This window comes from Sceloporus occidentalis, unplaced genomic scaffold (genome assembly GCF_023333645.1).
Source record: "Sceloporus occidentalis isolate IW3139 unplaced genomic scaffold, rSceOcc1.0.p SCAF_67, whole genome shotgun sequence".
Classification (NCBI taxonomy): domain Eukaryota; kingdom Metazoa; phylum Chordata; class Lepidosauria; order Squamata; family Phrynosomatidae; genus Sceloporus; species Sceloporus occidentalis.
In genome coordinates, this window is record NW_028317047.1 from 1,019,477 (window position 1) to 1,036,194 (window position 16,718).

Here is a 16,718-nt window from a genome sequence, read left to right on the forward strand (position 1 = left end):
TCTGTCTTCTTTCTTCGTCTGCTTCTCTGAGAACCATGGCTTCCAGAGCACGTCCAAAAGGTCACACCCTCTCAGCTCTTTTGAGGAAGTACACTGACGGTGTGCCTGAAAACCCTGCCCTTTTGCAGAAAGGTTTCGATAGGCCTAGTTCACAGGGGGAGAAGATGATTAAGAAAGAAGATTGAATAGACACTCACACCAAGCAGACTCTGGCATCCTCCTTCCCCTTCCAATGGCAAGCCTCCTCCCTTAAATATCTGGGGATCAACATCACTAATGACCCTACAACACTATATGCCTCAAATTATTTACCTCTCCTGACCGAACTCCGCCGAAATCTTCGTCAGTGGTCCCTTTGTCGCATCTCTTGGCTTGGCCGCAACTTCGCTGTGAAGATGAATATCCTGCCGAAATTGCTGTATTTGTTCCGAGCTGTGCCTCTGGCTGTTCATACCCCTGACATTGATGCCTTCCAACACCATATCTTCCACTTCCTCTGGGATGGCAAGAGGGCGAGGATCAACCGACGCACTATGTATTTACTTAAAGACAAAGGAGGCCTCTTGGTTCCATGTCTACGCCTTTACTATCTTTCAGCTAGACTCTCGCAATTGGAAGCATGGTCTTATCCGGAAGGAGTTTTGCCCTGGGTTGACATAGAACGTAGCTGCATTTCCCACCGCCAACTTCAATTATGTCTGTGGACGGAACAAGCCCAGCTGCCTGCCACGTTAGCTTTAGCAACCATGAAAGCTTCCTACTCTCTGTGGCGGAAATCCAGATACAAGTTAGCTCTCAAGGGTCAAGTGTCCCATCTGACTCCAATTCTGTATAATCCTCTCTTTCCAGAGGGAATGGTGACCGGGAGATTTGAGTGGTGACTGCGGGCGATAGTCCACAGAGGTCACGTACTCTCTTTTTCGGAATTGCAAGAACGCAACAACATCCCCTCGTGTGAGCGCTTCCGCTACCTCCAGATACGGCATTTCATCAACTCACATCTCCGGATAGCTGCTATCTCTCCCCTAACTCGCTTTGAAAATCGGTTTCTGACCCGCAAGAGGCTGAAACATTCTATTTCTTCGCATTATACTCACCTCCTGGCTACTGCCTGCAGTGCTCCCCCGTCGTACCGAGCCCGCTGGCATGATGATCTCCAGGAGCTATGGACAGATGAGTTGTGGGATAAGGCGGCGTCAACACACATCGAATCACTACCAACACGATCATTAAGGAACGTTCCTATAAAGTTGTGACACGTTGGTACCTCTCCCCTGTGCGCCTCTCTCACCTTCACTCTGGATGCGACGCTACTTGCTTCCGTTGCTGTGGTGATATTGGTACCTACTTACACGCTTGGTGGTCTTGCCCGCTGGTTCGTCCTCTGTGGGATGAGCTTTTCCGCGATCTCTCCACGGCCCTGGCGGTCGCCATACCTGCCACTCCCCAAATTGCTTTGTTGAACATGGACATACAGACTCCTTGCTTAGCGGCTCATGGTCAGAAGTTGGTCCACAGAGTGTGCGCTGCTGTCAGGCAAGCTATAGCCAAGAGATGGAAACGCTCCCCTCCCACTCGCTCCAAAATTCTCTCTAACATCTGGTCAGTCATTACGACGGAGAAAATCACAGCTAAACTACATGACAAAATGAGTAAATTTGAGAACATCTGGAGCCCCTGGCTCGAAGCTTTCCCAGGTCCTGCAGCTTTACCGCTGATCCTCCCATGATCGGGCTCTTCTGGCTTCCTGGATTCTTCTTTTCCTTCCTCCTCCCCATTGATTGGGCAAAACACTTGCTATATAATGACAGCAGTTATGCTGTATCACCGTCTCTGTCTGTCTTACTATAAAATGATAGTGATGAAGTGGCCCATTGTAGAAAAAACCTGGACACCCTTGCTCTACAGCATCTTGTAGGGTGTCCAGGTTGTGTTGCAACCCTGTTTATTCTTAGCACATATTTTATATAATTGATTTCTCTTTTAATTAATCTCTAGTAATAGCAGTTTCTGAGAGCTTCTCAGTTTTGCTCACCTTGCTGACATAACTAAAATTAAAGTCTTGTACCAAAAACACTGGGTTGACTGAATGTGGTCTTACCTGCCAAGTGGAACATTACATTGGTTACTGGGGTGATGACAAGTGATATCAGCCAAATTCAGAAGAGCTTAATCAATGTTAATGTGTCTAGTGCATGTCTCAACGGCCAAAGTCAGTGATTCCTTTCAGACTAATGTTACCCATTCTCAAAGCTGTGTAGGGGGTCAAGAGGGCAAAAGCCTTCTACTACACAGAGGATAGTAAGCAAAACTAAATATGTAAATATGGACATGCCTAAGACTGAAACACAAACACAAAGTTACAAAGTATGTCACTTTTTCATTCAAACTATGCATAGACTGTTTCAATCTATTTAGATTTGCAGGATGTTAGAGCTCAGTGAAAGATATGAACATCTCTAGCTCATGCAATATGAATCTGTGAAACAGTATCTGCAAGAAAAAATTGCACAATTTAACATACATTATAAGTAAACAAGGTTGAACTAATTTTAATTAGGGGTGAGAGTAAGGAGCTCTGCCCCCTTTCCCTACTCCATGTGCTGTAGGGGTAGGTATGATTTTTTAACTGCATTTTTTTGTTGTAATTCACTATTTAACCCCACTATCCAAGGTGACAATGGGTAAAGAATAAGCCTCCTGCCTTAACTTGTTAGTTAATACATTCGCAAATTGGAACTAACACCATCTCAACACTCTTGCACTTGAGTGTATCGAACTTGAAAGGCTATTTCTGTGAGTGTATATGCAAGTTGGCTTTAGTAAATTAGCCACAAACTCACATTTTCTGCCAGTCTGCATGAACTTGATAGACCTGCTCAAGTCCAGCTTACTGGGCAGCAGCAGCAATTACATGAAATGTAGCAATAGTCATTTGTTCTTGTTTATTAAATACTGCTCAGTTTTATGTAATTGCTCAATTGGGATTGAGTGTAGACACTATGTTCCTCTGTTTTTTACTGTGTCCACTTAAGTTACATAGATACAAGCCCAGCTATTTTGTTGATATTTGAAACGTTTGAATGACCCAAACACAGAATTGAGAAGCCAACTAGTGTGGTAATATTCAGCTTGGCAAAATAGCTGCATTAAAAACAGACTTTATGATAATATGACACCTGTTACAGGGAAAATCATATTCTGAACGGATTTCAAGTGCATATCCCCAATTACTGCACCTGAGTATGTTTTTGTACAGTGTATATTTCTGTTTGTAATCCCGATCACACAGTCCAATGTCAAATTTGTTCATATTTACGGAAAATGTTTTTAGTCATCACCTTTGACCCTTTTAGTGCTATAACGATTGTAACAAGACTGCATGAATACAAAATGTATACTCCAGGTGCTACAGAACATTGACAATCTATCATAAAAATATAGTTTACAATTTATAAAAATCAGACTGAGCTTTATTCCTTTGTGAAGTACATTACCCAACTTCTCTTTTTTTTGGAGAAGCACAAGGGGTTTCTTCCTTGGTAATGAGCAAACAAAAAGGCTATCATCATCATTAAAGAGAAGTAGGTTTTGTTTAGCAGAAATAAACATCTTTATGGTGAGACCAGTTAAAAATTGTTGCTTGGATCACAAAGAGAAGAGGTAGAAGCGATACAGTGAGAATATTAATATGGCAAATCCACATTTGGCTTAGGGGGTACCTAATGGTACATATAAATATATTGGCTATGACATCTAGTATTTCAGGGGCTTTGTCCTGAGGACACATTTGATGGGCATATATTGTTTTTATAAACCCAGCCCCAAACATCACGCATTCTCTAGTAGTTAACTTCCTGGGGAAACTCCAGCAGAAACCGTGTCTTTTCTCATCTGCATTTTAGGAAGCATTGTGTGATGCATAATGTCTGTGGGGGCGATAACCTGGTGTTTCAAACCACGTTTTTGCTTATCAATGCTCTCATCAGAGTGACTCCTGTAGAAGAAAGCTTAAAAACATCGGCCAACACTAGTCAAGAGGACATGTACACATATTAGCCCTGGTGCATTCTTGGAGATTTAACAAGTAGATTTCAGATCACCTCAGAGAACTTTCCCTTACTGAATACCATGTTTCGGAATACCATGTTTAGCAGAAGGCGTTCGGGGAAATACAGTGATGTCCTTTAACTGCTTCCTCTGTCTGGCTGTCCTCAAGAAGGTGAAAGTAATCAGCCTGATGATGTAACCCTGCATGGAACTACCTCTGATGCCCATATTGTCTCAGAGGGTATCTTAATCTATATGTGGTTGGTCAGTTGATTTGATCATCTGTGTTTTTATAATATTAGGGGCAGCTCTAGGTTTATAAGCACCCTGAGCAGATTGGTTTAGCAAGTCCACCAAATGCTGGTTTAATTGTGGACAAATTGTGGAATACAACACAATAGCATAGTCATATCATTGTAACCTAATATTTAGTTTGTGTCTCTTTTGCATCAGTATCTCACTGTCAAGATGTTGAATAAGGTTAAACAAATCGGAGATTTACGCAGCCACATAATCTTCTTAGATGATCTGCTGGTTATGTGTAAAGAATGCTATTCAATGTTTTTAGGTACAATTAGTTGTCTTAAGCAGCTTTTTTAATGTTTTCCCTATCCTGAGAATGAAAATAGGAAAATGGGAATGATTTAGGTATCTTTCACACTCCAATGGAATATATTTGCATATTAACACCCAAATTAGTTTTCTTCTCACAGAACATAACAAAAGAATGGCAATAGACGCATTTGGTTATACATACTACTATAAAATGTTGCCAAACAACAAAACAAAATTAAAGATAAATAGGAAAGAAAGTAAAAGGTAGAATGCTAAATGTAAATGCAAAGCCACACAGCTGATTTCAAAAGAAATATCTGCTTTTGTGCCCCAAATTTCATAAATACGCCATTGCGTCTACTATTTTTGGAATACACCAAAAAACTTAATTTTACTTAAAACATCTTCTTTTTTAACAGGCGTTTCCAGGAAATGTTAACTCCGACACTGTTGTCAGACATGAATTGCAGCATCCAGTGGTTGCCCGCTATGTACGTATTGTGCCTTTGGACTGGAATGGAGAAGGACAAATTGGCTTAAGAATCGAACTTTATGGATGTCCGTACTGTAAGTTCTAAATCTTATTTTTTTTTTAGTATATACACAGTGTTATTAAGTTTAGAACAGGACTTAATTTATGTGTCTATTTAAATTGTGGAACATTTTAGTATCCCTGTCCCAGATGTTTATAATAACTCTATTGTGACACTTTAACAATTAGAAAGGCTCAATAAAATTGAAAGATCAAGTCTCCTTAGAGTTGGGGGACATTGAAACTTAATGAAATTTTGTTTCCACAGACACATTTAAACTAAATTGATGTCTTCTTTAATACATGCTTTACAAGATGAAGAGCTAAGAGTCAGTCAAACTGCAATTTACACACATTTTCTTGAAATCTATACTAGGTATAGTTGCTATATATCTATAAAACAAATGCTTTGATATTAGGTTTGAATTTAGTGCATTTTATTTGTATTTCAGTGTATTTATTACATCAGAGTATGTCCCAAGCTAGTATTTAATTACAACACAATAAAGTAAAATATCAACACTGCTTTTTTATCATATACGTTTTTTTAAATATATCTTTATATAAGTAAAGGGAAATTAATATACTGGTTTTTTTTTTTTATATTTTTATGGATATTATGTCAAGGTGGCAACAACATGGTTGTTTCCTTGGGACCCTAGTTGAGGTTCATATAAAGGTTCCTTCTTTCTATCAAAGTTTAATTTTTGTTATCTAAATTGCTTTTTCTTGATATGGTTTGCTAATAGGGCATTTTCTCTGTAAAGATACCCAGATTACTACCTTGCCAGGAGGGGCGTTCTGTTAGAGGCAACAGTAAGCATTGTAAAGACTGCCTGCAATAACCACAACAGTCCTTTCCCTAAATGGACTTAATCTGTATCTAGTAGTCTTCAGGTAAACTGCTTCTGAGCACCTTTCTCTTTCTTGTGGGGTGTTTTATGGCTTAAATGTAATTCTGTGCAACAAGTGAGTCTTACCACAAGTTGGTAGCAATGAAAGGTGCATCATCAAGAATTGAAAGCAAAATTATTACAAAGCTAAATAAATACAAAATTTACACATAATAATAATTATTTAAAATTCGAATTTATGATTCTATTCTTATGAAGCTGTAGACATAGCAAAAACGTTAATTCAGAAATTCAAAGAATCTAACATCTTGCAAAAACAAAAATATATCTATTTTACTATAACAGATTAATCTCGCAGAACTGATTCTTTCATTTTATTGTTGAATTATTATGAAGTAACCTAGTTAATTATAATAAAGCAGCATACATGCATTCATCCAATTTATGATCTTCTTAAAGTAATGACTCAATAGTAAATCTGTTTTCTGCTTGCTGTACTTTTGTCAGTTTTATGTTTTTTAAAAAGACAGTGAAAAATGCATCTCCTGTTTGCCTGTTTAGTTATTGACACGTAGTGCTTTTAATCCAGGCTTTCTACCATCTCCCATCCCAAAAACGCTAACAGAAGAGAGAGAGATTATTGGAGGCTTATATTTGAAAGGAACTCAATACAACTAACATTTTGTGTGTTTTGCAACCCATGGAGCTGTATACTTATTGCAACATAAAGCAGACAATGCAATAAAATGTATTAAATAAGCAGGCAATCAAGAGTGTTGGAAATAAGCAGGCAATGCAATTAAGCTTCAGAAAAAGCAAGCAGGGTTCTGGGTTATATAGCTAGAGGCATTAGTAGCAGGAAGAGGGGGACGGTTCTGCCAGTTTACAGATCTCTGGTATTGTAAACAGTGCTGGAGATCCAAACTCCAGAAGGATTCTGACATTTTAGAGTAGAAAGATTAAGGGATCTCACATAATAATAATAATAATAATAATAATAATAATAATAATAATATTTAAAGAATTGGCTCCTGAATTATTTTTTGTAAGTGAAAAAAACCCTAAAATAAATAAATCAATTCTTACATAAAAAGGGAAAAAACCCTTCTGCTGCAGTCCCAGCAAGCCAATAAAATGAACTATAGTTGTAAAGCTTATCCAATCCAAACCATCCCAGTACATTTTCTGCACAACACTACCTTACACTTGCGATATGGTAGATCTCAGCCTCAACAAAGTTACTGTCACTATCTGTCTCACACTGCTAACTCCCACCAGTCTGTGGCTGCTAATAACAAGTTAAAATGACATCAGAACACTTATATAGGTATGCTTGTCCCTTCCACTTGTAAATGCTGATTAGCAAGAGTAAAAAAAAATGGCATGGAACATCATGAATGAAGTATTGGTGTGCCAGCCTGTGCCCACCCTACACTCATGCCGTCACACAAACACTTGCATGCTTTTAAAAAATAATAATGGCTAACTTTAGCAAAGACTGGTAGCCAAATGGTTATATAAAGCCTAAAAAGCTCTCAGTAAAAGACCCCAAGTTGAATATTTTCCAGAAATATGTCCTTTGTGGGTTTGAAACACTTTGAAACATCAATGTATACCATCTAATATTTACCCTAAAGTTTCCACAAACATATAGTCATTATTACATATAAGGTATTTCTAAAGACACTTAAATGAATGTATTTTTTTTATTTTATTTTTATTTTAGAAAATGTAAAAAAAATATACAATATACAAAAATTTCTTGTTCTATTCGTTAGTTTCATATTTCAAATGAATGTATTTTGGTCAACTCTTTAGCTACTTTAGTGGTGCTTTTTTCATTTATTGATATATTATATGTATAATTTGTATGGGTGCAGTAAAAATAAAAAAACGGGAGTCATCAGTGGCGTATCTGGGGGGGGCAGTCCGCCCTGGGTGCCACTCATCAGGTAAGTGCCACCAGGGCCAAGGAGGAGGAGAGCCGGTTGGGAAGATCATGTATCTCCCTCTAACCAGACCAAAATCAAGGGAATGGGAGGCCTCTATATTCTGCTCCCTTTGTCATTCACGCCGTCTACTGATGCTGAGTGGCAGGATATGATGTCATAACTTGGCACTCAACACTGAAGCCGCTCTCACCGCCATATTCAGAAGCGCTTGTCAATGCAGATGACAATTGAAAAAAGAAGAAGTAAAGGAAGAAGAAGAGGAGCTGCAGAAAAAGAGCCGGAGACACGGGAAAGGTAGAGAGACATTGAGACAGAGACTATTTGGAGGCGTTAGTAAGCATGTGAAAAAGTGTGATGGGAGCTACACCGTACCACCGTCAATGTCTGGCTCAGTATATAGTGATGGGAGTTATAGTGTACCACAATCAGTGCCTGGCTCATTATATATTGATGGAAACTATGCTGTAGCACCATTAATGTCTGGCTCCGCATGGAGTGATTAGAGTTATAGTGTACCATCATCAGTGCTTGGTTGTATCCCCGTCAATGTCACATCTCCTGCTTATCAATCTGTATGACATGTATATTCAAAGCCATCCAGCTCTAATGCTGGCAACCTAAACTGACACAAAACACCTGAAGAGGTGGTAATCTGCAGCGCTACTTTAAAAATGCATTCTTCGTTGGTAGGGCTGTATGAGGCATTAGATCGTCCCTACAAGAATGGGCTTGATTCATTGACCCATCTAAACCATAATTGGAGTTAACAAAGGCAAACAATGCAAGGTTTGTGATTCAATTACCTCTCCATAATTAAATTATCAAGGAATAGAAACTAGGCAACCGCTAAGAAATCCTACAATGAAAGCAACATCTCCACTTTAGCAATTTAATGGGGCCATAGAAAATTAGCACATATAAAATTTAGACATTTTTGTCATATTTTTAAAAATCGAATCTAGAAATTTGTAGACAAGTCTGAACATTGTTTAAAGTAAAAAATTAAAACTCAACATGTCTGCAGAGAGATCTAAATATACTTTAACACAAATTATCCTATTTATTGCAAAATTAATTGTATATGCTGGCATTCCAATGTAATAAAGAATATTTTAGTTTTTGCATATGTACTGTACATAATTAATTGAATAACTACTGATAATAATAAATTCATAATTATTAATATATTATTAACTGCAAGGAAGGACCCTTGAATAAAAACATCATAGTCCACAAATGAAAAAAGATACCAGCATTGCAAGGGTTATTTATTTTAAACTCACTTTTTTTTACGGTGTTTTATATATTTTTTTACTCTCCAACTTCATACAGTGTGCTCAGTCTCTTAATTGTTTTCCAGGACATGGCCCAAAATTAATAGAATTTCATGATACCTTTGCAATATCCAGAACAAAAATCCATGCAGTGCTTTTAGCACAGAAGATTGACATATTCTGAGCTAACTAAATGAAAATGTAAAGATCTTAAATATAACTCTTGGAATGCAGGCACGTTTTAATTATAAAATAATTATTGATTGTGATATTAACCCCTTAAGGACCAGGCTGTGTTTTACCTATTGTACCATTGGGACCGAGGCTGTTTTAATACTTTTGCGGTGTTCGTGTTTAGATGTAATTTTCTCTTCACTCATTTAGTGAACCCACACAAATTATATGTTGTTTTTTTCAAGACAAGAAGGGCTTTCTTCAGATACCATTGTTTTAATCATATTATCTAATTTCCCATAAAAAAAATAATAAAATATGATGAAAAATGTAAAAAAAACCCACATTTTCTGACTTTTACCCCAAAAATCTTTTACTCATCCAAAAAAGCTAATGAAAAAACCTACTAAATATATTCTACTATTTGTCCAGAGTTTAGAAATACCCAATGTTTTTATGTTTTTTTGCTTTTTTCTGCACGTTATGGAGCATTAAGTACAGGTAGCGTTTTGCTATTTCAAAACCATTTTTTCCAAATCTGGTAATTCTTCCCCCCATGTGCCATTTCGGGTATCTTTGAAGCCGGCCAATGCAATTTACCCCATCAAATCATATATTTTTGAAAACTAGACACCCCAAGGTATTTCAAATGCTAGTATTTTAACCCTTTCCATGCATAAGATTCTACCACCAGCCTTTGCCACACTTTGTGTTAGTATTTTTTTGGTATTTTTTTTTACACAAATTGTACTTTGGGTATACATTTATAGCTCCAGGTATACGTCACTATCAAACAACACCCTAATATGTGTTCAATAACATCTCTCGAGTACAGTGATACCACCCATGCATGGGTTTGACTGCTGTTTGGGGTTAAAAGGCCACATTTGGGAAGTGCGCTTTTTTTCCCCTATTTTGGTCAGTCTGTGCCTATGCCCTATCTTTGAGCCTGGCCACTACAATTTACCTCATAAAACCATATATTTTTGAAAACTAGACACCCCAAGGTACTTAAAATGGTAGTATTTAACCCTTTCCATGCATCAGATTCTACCACCAGCCTTTGCCACACTTTGTGGTAGTATTTTTTTTAAATTTTTTTTTCACACAAATTGTACTTTGGGTATAAATTTATAGCTCCAGGTATACGTCACTATCAAACAACACCCTAATATGTGTTCAGGAACATCTCCCGAGTTCATTCATACCCCACATGTATGGGTTTGTCTGGTGTTTGAGGTTAAAATGCCACATTTTGGAAGTGCGCTTTTTTTTCCCCCATTTCGGTCAGTCTGTGCCTATGCCCTATCTTTGAGCCCGGCCACTCCAATTTACCCCATCAAACCATTCATTTTTTTAAATTAGACACCCCTTGGGTATTTGAAATGCTTTTATTTAAATTTTTCCACGTCAGGATTTTTGGGAAGATACAGCGCTAATTTTAGCACTTGCTCATAATAATAAACTTTATTTTTTTATTTTATTTATTTTACTCTTTTTGGACTTTTTTTTTACATTTTGCTGGAACTGGATAGTTCCTCTAAAGCATAATAATTTTTAAATGTTACCATGTTTTTTTTAAGCTTTTTCTTTTTTTCTTTTTTTTTTTTTTAATTTTTTTTCTTTTTTTTTAAATATTTTACTAATCACATAGTGATTAGAAAGCTGGCCTCCATTGACTTGTATGGTTGAATGCAGTACCTGTATTCAACCAGCAAGTGGAGCCAGAGTTCTCTAGAAGGTCAGGAGACCGTCTAGCGAACTTTTTCAACTTTATTATTTTTTTTCCCGGACCGCCGCCATCTTGCGGATGGTGAAGACTGCGTGCAGCTGCGGCTGTGACCGCTCTCCAGAGCGGTCACAGTCCATCAAGAGGTAAGTGTTTGGTGTCGCTGGATGCCTCCTGATCGAGGCATTCCAGCGACACCATTGAAGTTTAGGAGGTGATCGTTGATCGCCTCCTAAACGCTTTTAAAACGGGCGTCCGCCGCCATACAATGTATGGCGGCTGTTGATGCCCCGGGGAGGGGCCAGACATGGCCCATCATGCCGATCTCGGTGTTGCTGTTACAGCAACACCGTTTAAGCTTAGAAAGTGATCATTGATCACTTTCTAAGCTTGTTTAAGTCTGATGACGTGTCAGGCACGTCATAGGTCGTTAAGTGACCGTTTTGCATGACGTGCCTGACCCGGCAATGGACGTTAAGGGGTTAAGTTATGTTTTGTTGCTGTTATTTTTTTACTAGTTACTTGTTAATGCTAGGACAGAATACACTATGACAGGCAGAGGTACTGCCATCAGAGGATCTTGTACGCTGCATGGGACAGTGGACAGAGGACAGAGAACGTCCATGACAACGGAGTGGCAGAACAGACCACCCCATCCCCAGTTGGTGGTCTACCCTGCTGGCGCACCTGCAGATATGCAACATACATATATATATTTAAATACTACCCACAAACAAACAAAACTTTGTAACATACATATGATAATGTGTATGGTTTAAAATATATATCTTTTTCTTGTATGAGTTTCAGCTCCCCTAAAGGGACACATTTTTACAGCCAGTTAATTAAACCTAATTGGTCTTAACTAGCCACAAAGATGTATGCTTTGATTTGTTTTGACAAGCAATGTTTGCTTTATGGCAGCTTAGCACTTGTTTTTTTCTGCAATAGCCTTAGAAACTAGACAGGGTAATTAAATTAGTATATAGCACAAACAGCAGGAAGTTGGAGGTCTCCCTGGAGCCAATGCATAAGGATTCAAAATCTACAGAATGCAGAAAATTGCTTTATTGTTATGATACACCTTATAGTATATGGCAGCAGCGGTACATAGCAAAGAAAGGTGACGTGGTGATAAACACTATAGGCCCAAGATTAAGTATAACATGAAATGTATTTATCCCCATGTCTTCTTTCTGCGCTTGGTACCGCTGTTGCTTTATACTGGATGGTAGATGTGCACTATGATTAAGTGCTACTATGATTAAGTGAAACACGTGTTTATCACCATTTCTCCTTTCTGGGCTGTGTTACCCTGTTGCTATATCCTTTGAGGTAGATTATTAATGTACAATAAAAAAGGCAATTTTCTGCATAAAGTGGAGTTTGAGCCCCTTTTAATTGGCTCCAGCAGAAACCTCTAACTTACTGCTGTTTGTGCTATATACTGATTTTAGTAAAACCTCATGGAGATCCCGGGAGACCCGAATTCCGCAGTCCTTATTTCTTTAGGTCATTTAATAATGTGTATTTTGTACATTACCCATGTGCTCATCTGGGCCCTGAACACCTAGAATGGCCCTTATAGGTCCGAATGTTGGCAGGTCAGATCATTGCATGTCATATTTGTTGTAAATATACACTGTCCAAATGGGTTCTAGGCACATTACCCGCTCATACGCTTAGCCTACTACTCCCTGGTTTTTCAGTCTACAAATCATAGGGGATTCCACAGTTGGCAGTAAACTGGGATCAAGCTTTTGGCAGCATTTAGTATGTGCAGCAGTAACCTATTGTGTACTTAGGAGTATTTTGTGATGAAAAAAGTAACTTGCAGGACCAAGGGCCAGTTCCCTCCACAGCATGTGGGTCATTTTATTAGATACTTTGTCCTAGAAAATCTTAATAACCAGACGGTTATATCAGATATACACCATAGTACCGATTGTTGTATTGTACCAACAGCAAGAGCAAATATATCTGGTTGGTAATTCAGCTGTAGTTGTTTAACTACCAGTAAATTCACCAGTTTACCAAACTGAGGACAATTTGGTAAAACTTGATTTATATAATTCAAACCAGGACATGACTGGTTACAGGTTATAGGCAAACGTATAGAAAGAATACACTTTATTTGATGTAATGAAAAAGAAATGTAGTCATAGTGAAATGTTATAAACATAAATGAAAACGATCTTATCAAATTGAGAAATTAAAAATGGCCTGATGGGCGGGGGATACTCATGTGAAGGCCTTAGTTTTTGCTGATGATGTTCTATTATTTGTCTCTGACCCACACTTATCACTATGGTCAGTACTGGAGGAGGTGAAAGGCTGGGTTAAGGTCACGTGGTTCACCATTAATTTAAAGAAAACCAAGGCTTTTTGGTGGGCATAACAAGTTTAGGGTCTGTAATAAAAATATAGGGCCAATACAAACTTCAAATAATTGGAACACATATATATATGTATGTGCATCAAAAATAGGCAGAGTCACTTAGATGCAAACAAAAGTAAAACATTTAATACGAACAAAAGAAGAATATAGAATATAGAAGAAGAATATAAAAAGTAGATAAAGATAATACAAAACAAGTCTTACAAAACCTTGGAAAGGAATTTAGTTGATGGCATCTGTCCTATGCATTCCTGGGGATGGAGGGAGGGAGTGTTGGGACGTGAAGAGTCCGTGGATGACAAGTACATCTTCCCTCAACCTCTCTTCCCATGCCTCTCTCATGTCTTACAAATGCCTACCTTATATGTGGTTTAGATAATGATGTCAGTCTATTGGTCTTCACCTAATTGGGTGTTCAAACATGCTGACTAAGGTTTTTACACGTCTAAACCCTATTTTAGGTGGCCACTGTACGCATATTGTAATGTCCTTTTACAGTCACAACTATACTGAACACCTGCTTTACTAGATTTATTCAGAGGGGAAAAAACCTAGGATATGCCTTACACCTTCAGGCTTCAAAAGATTTTTGGGGAGAAATAACAACTGGAAAGAGAATTTTAAATTAGAGTAATGTCACCTGAAACATCTAATTATCATACGGTTTCTCCACAAACTTAGCAGTCAAACTGGTGTCTTAAGTGATCCATCTCAAACAAAAGACTATAGAGAAATGAAGCCTTCTATTTCTATGAATACAATTTTAGTTTTTTTAATCATATTTACATCTGCCATAAATTTGTAGAATGCATTGAATCTTCCTCTATAATTTCATACCTAGTAATTTTCCCAATGATTGGTTTCTGTGTTGGATGTCTAGATTGCATTGTACCTCTCACACCAAAGCAATGAAAGGTTGTCAATACAAGTGGATATGACATGCTTGAAAACAGTGCTTAGACAATCACAACATATATTTTGTGTCTCATCAGTTATTATAATTTCCTGAGTGTATATTTTTGATCACGCAAAGAAAGAAATTTGTACTTGGGTGTGTATTTTCTAGTATTATTTACAGCTATTGTATGTGTGTGCCCATGACTCTTCAAGTACCAAGGGGATAAAAATAAAAATGTGAAAAAACAACACCATCCAGACATGATGTCTAATGTATACCATTGTGTTGGAATTATGCTGAAATTGTAGTGGGATGACCTTGTTATCCTTTTTAAAAAGTTCAACATACACATGAGACTTTTAGAAAAAGAAGAATAAAGGTGCATTAAAATTATTTTGTCCATCCTGTCCATTTTTTCTTCATTAAAAACCCTCAAACCTTAATGAGTTCTTGGTCTAATCTAAGATTGTAGATTGCCATAAGCCTATTACATACATGTTTAAATACCCTCACTGTGTCACCTTTCACTTCTGCTGGAAAGTATTTCAACCACCATTACATCAAAGTCTCTCTGACCCTTTAGTTTTCGACTATGACCTCTTGTACTCTTTAAGTGGCTTACAGCTGATTGTTATCTCTATGTAGGTATTAAAAAGCTTGTTTTAGAGGCATTATATTCATTAGACTTGTGCATTCGTCTTCGGGCGAACATGAAAACGAACACGAAGAGTGCGTTTTCGTGTTCGTTCCGAAGACAGCGGCGGTAAAACGTAGGTGAAGACGAAGACACACACCACGAAGATCTTCGTGATCGTCTTCGTCTACCATTCTTCCACCCCCCCTTCTAACTTACCTCTTCGCCAGCATCGCGGCAGTTCCCGGAAGTGGAAATCCGCAGGTTCGCCGTCACGGGTTATAGGGCAGTGCGAATGAGCCTATTGGTCGCCTACAGGGACCCTGCAGGTGACCAATAGGCTCATCCCATTGGTCTCCCTCCCTGTTCAATTAGTTAAATGTCCGTACGAGTGACCAATAAAGTCGCTCGTACGAACATTTAACTAATTGAAAAGGAAGGGAGACCAGTGGGATGTGCCGGGTAAGTTGCAGCATTGGGGTTTTAAAACCCCAATGCTTCAACTTACCCTGCAGATGCCACTGGTCTCCCTCCATGTTCAATTAGTTAAATGTCCGTACGAGCAACTTTATTGGTCGCTCGTACGGACATTTAACTAATTGAACAGGGAGGGAGACCAGTGGGATGTGCCGGGTAAGTTACGGCACCAGGAGTTAACAGTCTGTACGAGCGACCCTATTGGTCGCCAGCAGGGGGCTCGTCTGCCATCAACCAATGGCAGATGAGCCCCCTGCTGACGACCAATAGAGTTGCTCATACGTACATTTAAACTCCCACAAAAACTCTTGGGCAAGCAAAAGGTAAATTCATATGATTTTAAATTCACCAAACAAATGTTGCAAATGGAATACCATTTTTCCACATGAATCTTTACTAAAGCTACTAATTCTTATATTAACTCATTTGATATAGTTTAGTACTTATATATTTTACATTTCTACAGAAGGTAGGTAGCCTTACGTGTCAAACTCGGTTTATGTTACCATAGCATTTAATTTTAAAAAAAATGCATGTATATCTAATGCACCATCATATGTACAGCACTTTGATTGTTTGCATTCTGCTTCTCGATCTGAGAACAAAACCCAATAGCCTTATACACCATAAATTCAGCTATTTAGTACTCTACCATATCTAGTTAAATTAATAAATAAATTTAGGCCAGGGGCACCTTATTGGACAGATTTAATTTTGAAGTACCAGTGTGAGCAAATAAACACAGAAACATAGTCAATTAGTCAATTAAACTAAAATTACATTGGATCCTAGACTTGGTATTTATGCTTTTGCTCTAACGTATTTCACAAAACAGGAACCACACAAGCCAATAGTTAGTATAACCCATAGTATTATTATTATTTATTGTTTTTTTTATAGCACCATCATATTCAATGGGGGTGTACTTTTAGCTCCATAGGCAAACTACACCACCGGCATCCACCCATGCACTTGCTTTCTAACAAAATAGATAACCTAGTGGAGCCACCTCCACCTGCTCTGTTTGGCCAGTCCTGCCCAGTAGGGCTCTCCACTAGACTTGGGTAGAAACTGACACACACATATAAAAATGCTTTTTTCTACCACATCACATCGGGCATCACATCTGTTTTGATTATTATGTCAACTGATTGCTAACTCTAAGGTCACAATGTACTGATTAGTTCAGTA

The 16,718-nt window shown here is 38.0% G+C and overlaps 1 protein-coding gene across 1 annotated transcript in view; it reads left to right on the top strand.

Annotated features, from left to right (window-relative positions):
• Positions 1-16,718, top strand: part of LOC149286607 (contactin-associated protein-like 2) — a 494,134-nt gene that overhangs the window by 100,272 nt on the left and 377,144 nt on the right. Inside the window, exon 4 of the mRNA XM_089493838.1 lies at positions 5,025-5,172. Coding sequence (XP_089349964.1) covers positions 5,025-5,172 — 148 coding nt within the window. The remainder of the gene's footprint in view (positions 1-5,024; positions 5,173-16,718) is intronic.